General features: G+C 37.7%; 1 protein-coding gene across 1 annotated transcript in view; it reads right to left on the bottom strand.

Moving 5' to 3' along the window:
• The window catches only part of LOC111812817 (coiled-coil domain-containing protein 7-like), a 104,049-nt gene that overhangs the window by 60,786 nt on the left and 35,053 nt on the right, over positions 1-8,210 (bottom strand). The window contains exon 4 of the mRNA XM_023701943.1: positions 6,610-6,720. Coding sequence (XP_023557711.1) covers positions 6,610-6,720 — 111 coding nt within the window. The remainder of the gene's footprint in view (positions 1-6,609; positions 6,721-8,210) is intronic.

Below are 8,210 nucleotides of genomic sequence, written 5' to 3' on the forward strand. Positions count from 1 at the left end.
AATGTGAAAAAAATAAAAAATTCAAAAATATGAATAAGCAATTACAAATTTTTACACAGAGATTGAGAAATCTAATCATACACAGCCTTGTAGCAGGATAGTCTTGTGACTTTTTTCTTGTCTTTTTTTTTCATTTATCAACCTTTCTTTAAAACAAACATTTATGTGAGAGACAGTATGGCAATAATTGGTATGTCATGACAAGCAGTATGTATTTAGAAGACCAGAATGACAGGCATTCCAAGCATGACCCTACTGTTACTCATTGCTATCTTTAGCGCAGTTGCTTAGTTCATAGGTATCAGAATATATAGTTAGTCAGGGTAAGAATCCTAAAAATTAACTGCTACTTTAAAACACCTACTGATGTTTCTCAGGATCATTGCCTTATCCATCTTGTGCACATGAATTTATGACTTTGCCCCTGTCATGTCGTGTTTCCTAGCTTTTCTCCTCGCTCTTTCTTCATTGTCCAATCCTCAAGTTCTCATTTTTCTTTTAATTGTGTTATACCTTTCTATTTGTATTTCTTCTTTTGAGTTTTATACTAGGGAGACTACACAATATTTACACATGTGAGTCTGGTTTATTTCACTTATGAATATATCTTCAGGTGGCATCCACTTAAATATAAATGCTTCAAATTTATCATTCTTTATAGCTGAGTAATACTCCATTGTATAAAAATACCATATCTTTTTCATCCATCCCTCAAGTGATGGGCATCTGTGTTACTTCCAATATTTGGCTATCACAAATTGTACTGCTATGAACATCGGTACACATATACGGTTCCTCTAGGAAAATTCCCAGTAGTGGGATAGCTGGCTTGAATGGGGTTTCCAGACTTAGACATTGAAGGAATCTCCACACTGATCTCCATAATGGTTGTACCAGTCCACATTCCCACCAGCAGTGGAGAAGGGTTCCTTTTTCCCCACAGCCTCTCCAACATTTGTTGTTGGGAGATTTGTTTATGATAGCCATTCTTTCTGGGGTGAGATGGTATCTCAGTGTTTGAATTTGCATTTTACTAATGGCTAGTGATGTGGAGCATTTTTTCCTATATTTATTCACTTCTTTAATTTTATCCTCTGAGAAGTGTGTGTTCATCTCAGATGCCCATTTCTGGATTGGGTCTTTAAATTTGGGGCCCTATAGTTTTTTTTAATTCTTTATAAATCCTGGAGAGCAGACCTTTGTCTGAGTGCTTATTAGTTAAGATTTTTTTTTCCAAATTTGTGGGTTGTCTTTTCACTTTGTTGGCAATTTCTTTTGATGTGCAAAAACGTCTCAATAAGAGGAGGTCCCAGTTAATTCTTTCAAATATTACCTGTGCGATTTCATTTTTGGTCATGAACTCTTTGCCTACTCCTATGTCTTCAAGAGTTCCTCCTAATTTCTCTTCCAGGAGATTTAGTGCTTCTAAATCTTTAACCCTTTCTGACTTTGGCTTAGTCCATGATGATAGACCTGGGTCAAATTTTATTTTTTGGCATGTAGAGAGCCAGTTTTCCAGCACCATTTGATAAAGAGGCTATCTTTCTTCCAGTGAGCATGTTTGGCCCCTTTCTCAAAGATAAGGTGGCTGAGTGTGTTCATTGATGCTTCTGCATCTTCTAATATGTTCCATTGGTCCTCAGGTCTATTTCATTGCCAGTACCATGCTGATTTTATCACAGTAGATTTGTAGTATAGTTTTAAGTCAGGAATGTAATGCCTCCTGCCTTGTCTTTGTTGCCCACGAATGCCTTTGGGTCCTATAGTATTCCAGGTCTTTTCTGGTTCCAAATAAATTTTAGGAATGATTTCTCTAGGTCTGGGAGGTATGTTGGTGGTAGTTTGATAAGGATTGCATTAAATGCATACAACAATTTTGGGAGTTTGGTCATCTTCACAATGTTGGTTCTTCCTATGCCAGAGCAGGGAATATTTTTCCATTTTCTGAAATGCTCTACGATTTCTTTTTTCAGAGTACTGTAATTTTCCTTGAAAAGATCTTTGACTTGTTTAGTTAGATGATTTCCAATGTATTTCATTTTCTGTGGTGCTATTATAAATGTTATTATTTCTGTAATTTCCCTCTCAGTGTGTTTTTTAGCTGTGTAGAGGAATGCTATTGACTTCTGGGTACTGACTTTGTATCCTGCTATGCTACTGAATTTGTGTATCAATTGCAGTAGCTTCTTGGTAGAGTTTTTTTGATCTTCCAAGTAAAGTATCATGTCATCTGCAAATAATGATAATTTAACTTCTTCTTTACCTATTCTTATTCCTTTTATTCCTCTCTCTTATCTAATGGCTCTAGCTAATGATCCCAGAAATATAATGAATAGGAGGAGTGATAGAGGACATCCTTAACTTGTAACAGATTCAGGAGTAAAAGATTTCAGTTTTTCCCCATTTAGAATTATATTAGCCATTGGGTTGTCATAGATGGCTTTTTATTAGATTGAAGTAGAGGCCATCTATTCCAATTTTCTGTAGGACTTTGAACATAAATGAATGTTGGACTTTACCAAAAGCCTTTTAAGCATCAACGGAGATGATCTTGTGGATTTTAGATTTGACAGTACTGATATAATGTATTAAATTCATAGATTTGCATATGTTGAACCATCCTAGCATCCTTGGGATGAATCCTACCTGGTCATGGTGTACAAACTTCTTGATGATTTGCTGTATTCTATTTGCTAGGATTTTATTGGGGATATTAGCATCTATGTTCATGAGGGAGACAGGCCTGTAGTTCTCTTTTTTACTTGTGTCTTTCCCTAGTTTTGGTATCAGTATAATACTTGCCTCCAGGAATGATTGTGGGAGGATTGCTTCCTTTTCAATTTCATTGAAGAGTTTGAGAAGTATAGGGATTATATCTTCTGTAAATTTCTTGTAGAATTAAGTTGTGAATCCATGAAGACCTGGACTTTTCTTTGTTGGAAGGCTTTTTATTACATTTTGTTTTTCATTGCCTGTTATTGGTTTATTGAGCATTGTTATATCTTTTTGATTCAGTTTTGGTAATTTGTACCTTTCTAAGAATCTGTCTTTTTCTTCTGTGTCTTCTGTTGTTGGAGAGGAAAGGTTCTCAATGTAATTACTGACAATCTGCTCAATTTCCATTGGGTCTGTGGTAGATACACACTTTTTATTCCTTATTGCTTTTATTTGAATGTTTTCTTTCCTCTTTTTGATGAGGTTAGTTAGGGACTTACCAATTAAATTTAACCTTTAAAGAACCAGCTTTTTGATTCATTAATTCTTTGAACTGTTTTCTTCATTTCAATTGAATTAATTTCTTCTATAATCTTTATGATTTCTTCCCATCTTTGGTCTCTGGGTTTGGTTTGCTCTTCCTTTTCTAGATGTTGGAGGTGCATCATTAGGATGTTTATTTGTTCCCATTCTGTTTTCCTAATGTGTGAGTTCACAGCTATGAATTTCCCTCTGAGAACTGCTTTCATCGCATCCTATAAGTTCCAATATTTGGTGCTTGAAATTTCATTGAAGTGTAGATAGTGTTGAATTTCTTGTTTAATTTCATTTATGACCCATTGGTTGCTGAGTAGGGTGTTTTTAAATTTCCATGTATTTATGGGGTTTTCCTGGTTTCTTGTCTTGTTTATTTCCAGTTTCATTGCACTGTGATCAGATAATATGCATGGGATAATTTCTATTTTCTTGCATATACTTAAGAAATGTGGACCAGTATGTGACCTATTTTAGAAAATGACCCATGTGCAGCTGAAAAAAAGGTATATTCAGCTGTTGTTGGGTGGAACACTCTGTATCTGTGCACTAAGTCTATGTGTTCCAAGTTCTGGATCAGTTCTGCTACTTCTTTGATAATTTCTTAGTGTGCCTGACCTATTCTTTTGAAATAAGGGAGTGTTACTGTCTCCTGTTAAGATTGTGGTATTGGGTGAGTGTTACATTTTCCTCTTGAATTTTTCCCCTAACCAGTATGTAGTGGCCTTCTTTATTTTGTTTGATCATTCTTTGTTTGAAGTTGAGACTGTGTGAGAATAGAATTGCTACCCCTGCTTTTCTCTGAGTTACTGTGGTGTGTAGTATTTTTTTCTGTCCTTTAACTTTCAGCCTATGAATGTCTTTTTGAGTTAAGTGTGTTTCTTGTATATGCATATTGTTGGATTTTGTTTCCCAATCCACTGTGCCAGTCTATTTGTTTTAATTGGTGAATTGAGTCCATTTATATTGATGGTTATAATTGAGACACATTGATTTATTATCAACATGTTATTTATCTGCTGTTGTTTACTCCTTTTTCTCCTGTTTTTAATTGTTTGTCCTATTTAGTGGGTTCCTTCTGTTCTCATTGGTGGAGTTCTGCTCATTTTGGTCCCTCTCTAGAACATCTTTTAGTAGTCTGTGTAGGGTTGGATTTGTCAGCATGGAATTCTTTAGTTGTCCTTTGTCATGAAAGTGTTTCACTTCTCCATCGTAGTTGAAACACAGTTTTGCAGGGTATAGTAGTCTGTGCTTGAATCTGTTTTCATAAAGGACCTGAAGTACTCTGCTCCATTCTCTTCTTGCTTCATGATTTGTGAAGAAAAATCGGCCATAATTCTTATGAGTTTTCCTTTAAATGTGATCTGTTTCTTTTCTCTAGCAGCTTTCAGTACATTTTTCTTGTGCTGGATTTCTGGGATCTTTACTATTATATGTCTCAGTGCATTTTTAATTGGGTTGAGGTTATTTGGAGTTCTATATGCTTTGGTTACTCTATATCAGATTTTTTCCTCATATTTGGGATGTTTTCTGCTATTACTTCTGCCCATATTCATTTTATATCATTTGTATTGATTCCTTCTTTCTCATTGAGGCCTATTTTTCCTCACATTGTTCATCTTTGTATCATCTTGCAGGTGATGAATTATTTTTTCCTGCATCCTAGTTGTTTTTAAGAGATTTTTTCTTACCTTTTCACTAGCTGCAATGGTGTCTTCAAGATCTGAAACTCTATCTTCACTTTCACTCAAATGGTTTTGCAAGTTTGCAGTTGAAATTTTAAGTTCTTCTATATCTTTTTTACTCTGCTTCATGTGATTTATTTGTTTCCTGTATTGCTCATTCAAGGAATCTGCCACTTTTGTATTCTCTTCTGTTTTTTTTTTTATCAGTGTCTTCTTGAGGAGCAGTTATTAATTCTTTTACTTCAGAGATTACTTCTGATCTGATCTCCTCTATATGTTTCTGCTTTTGATTCTTTACTTCAGAAGCTATTACTTCCGAGATTTCCTTTTTTTTATTTCAGACATTAATTCTGTCTGAGTTGCTCTATACCTTTCTGCTGTTGTTTCTTTACTTCAAATGCTATTAATTCAGACATTTCAGCAGTGCTAGTGTCCTCTGCACTTGTTCTGGTTGGGCATGGGACCTGAGACTGCATTTTGCTCCTTCTCTTTGTCATTTTGTAAGCATTGTCCTCTGACCTTTGGTGTAGAGCTCTGGGGCAGTTACAATCTTAGCACCTATTAAAATTCAGGTGCAGATCTACTAAGTTTGAGTTCATCCAATTGTCCCTGGCTTGGCTCTGGCTACTGGGCTCTGCTCCTTTGTGCTGCATCTGTTCAAGGTGAACCTGTACCCATCTGGCAAGATGCTCTGTTTGTGGATTATCTGCATGGTTTTGGCCCCTAGTCTCTCTGCAGGGACTTCAGCTGCAGAGTTTCACCCCAGGCCTATATGCCAGGCCTGGGCTTGGTCTGGAGGTGTCTGGGGATGCATGAGAGCTAAGAAGCTCTCCCACAACAGTCACCAGACCTGGGATAAGGCACATCTGGAGGGGTCCTGAGAGCGGGTGGAAGTTCTCATTCACAAGGCAGGCTTAGGCTGGCTCTGGAGGGTGTGGAGTGGTCTGGAGAGCATGGTGAAAGGTCTCACTAACACGGTGGGCCTCGGCTTGGTCTGGAGGGGTCCAGCAAGCACAGGGGAGCTCAGAGGCTCTCCCACACACTTGCAGGGTCTGAGCTTGTTCGAGTCTGGAGGGGTCCCGAGAGCAAGGCGGCAGAAGTTGTCACTCACAATGCCTTCTTGGGCTGGCTCTGGAGGGGTGAAGGGGTCTGGAGATCTTGGTGAAAGGCAAAAGGTCTCCTTCAACTGGCAGGCTTGAGCTTGGTCCAGAGGAGTTCAGTAGGCTCAAAGCAGTGCAGAAGCTCTCCCACACACTCACAAAGCCTGGGCTTAGGCGGGTGTGTAGGGGTCCTGAGAGTGCAGTTGAAGTTCTCACTCACAAAGCAGGCTTTGGCTGGCTCTGGAGGGATTGAGGGGTCCCAAGAGTGTGGTGAAAGGTCTCACTCTCGCGCTGGGCCTGGGCTTGGTCCAGAGAGGTTCAGCAGGTGCAGGGGAGTGCAGAAGCTCTCCCACTCACTTGTAGGGCCTGGGCTTCGGTGGATGTGGAGGGGTGCTGAGAGTGCGGCGGAAGTCTACATTGTGTATTATTATCTTCAAAATAGTTATTCAGAGAGCAAGACATAAACATGAAAAATTGTCCAAACTATTTTAGCAAAAATCTTTCTTTTCAATAACCTAAGGGAAACTAGTAGTATAATATTAAATATAAAGCTATCACATAATTATTCTACTTACTACTATGTCTCTTTTCTTTTGAAGGTTTTCGTTTCTCTCCTTGCATTCCAAGTTTTGAGGCTGCATCTTGATGTTCAGGCATAGACGTTTCGTCTGGTTCATCACCCTGAACTACATCAACAGAGAGTGATCTTGGTTGTGAAATAGTCTTATGGCAAAATTACAACCAAAACATTTGACTACTTTTGATTTTGTCTTCAGCTATTTTAGGGTAGTCACACTTTTTGGGATCAAACTCTAGATTTCTATAAATGATAGGCATTATGAACCAAAGAAAAAAGAACTGCTTTAAAAAAATTAAAAGTTATTTTCTAATTATTACACTTACTACTATGTCTCTTTTCTTTTGAAGTTTTTTGTTTCTTTCCTTGCATTCCAAGTTCTGAGGCTGCATCTTGATGTTCAGGCATAGATGTTTCATCTCTTCCTTCACCCTGAACTGCATAAATAGTGAAAGGTCTTGGTTGTTTTTATGATTCATGTCTAGCTGTCTCCCCCAAGCCTCATGCACTGATGGGTGGTGGCTTCATGAATTTGTGATTAATTCATGATCCAATGCTGGGATTAGGGATGGATGTGGGTGCTATACCTGCCCTGGGCAATGTCCTGAGTGGTGAAACATAAGGGAGGGAGAGAGGCTTGCTAGCTGCTGTCTCTACTCCTGCCATTTTGGCTCTTGCTGTTTTACTGTTTTTCATTGCCATGAACTGCTGCTCTCTGTCATGTGCCACTCTGCCTTGGAGCCAGGTAGTTATCCCTGAAACCTCCACTAATTGAGAGCTAAATAAATGTGTCCTTTCTTAATTTTGGGTGTCAGATATTTTGTCACAGCAATGAGAGAAAATTAACTGAGACAGTTGCTAAGCAGTCTTATGCCAAAATTCTAAACAAAACATATTACTAGCTTTGATTTTGTCTTCAGTTATTTAAGGGTATTCACACTATAGGGTCACACTAAATTTCTATAAATTATATTCATCATGAACCAAAGAAAAAGAACTGCTTAAAAAAATTAAAGTTATCTTCTAAGTATTATACTTACTACTATGTCTTTTTTCTTTTAAAGTTCTTCGTTTCTTCCCTTGCATTCTAAGTTGTGAATCTGCATCTTGAGGTTCAGGCATAGAAGCTTTGTCTGCTTCTTCATCCCGAGCTACATAAAGAAAGCATGACCAAGGTCGTGAAATAATCTTATGACAAAATTGTAATCAAAGCCTATGACCATCTTTGTTTTTGGTCTTGAGTTTCTTTAAGGTATTCATACTCTGGGGTCAAGGTATAAAATTTACATAAATTATATGCATTCATGAGCCAAAAGTGACATGATTTTAGAACATTAAAGTTACTTATAATTTTTTTTTTTTTTTTTTGCGGAACCAGGGATTAAACTCAGGCACTTGCGCTTGCCAGGGAAGCACTCATTGTACTGAGCAATCCCCCTGGCCCTGTTACATATAATTATTATACTTACAACTATGTCTTTCCTCTTTGGAAGATTTTTTTTTCTTTCCTTGCTTTCCAAGTTGTGAATCTGCATCTTGGGGTTCAGGCATAGAAGCTTTGTCTGGTTCTTCATCCCGAGCTACATAAAGAAAGCATGA

The sequence above is a fragment of the Octodon degus genome, unplaced genomic scaffold, assembly GCF_000260255.1.
Source record: "Octodon degus isolate 3935 unplaced genomic scaffold, OctDeg1.0 scaffold00144, whole genome shotgun sequence".
Classification (NCBI taxonomy): domain Eukaryota; kingdom Metazoa; phylum Chordata; class Mammalia; order Rodentia; family Octodontidae; genus Octodon; species Octodon degus.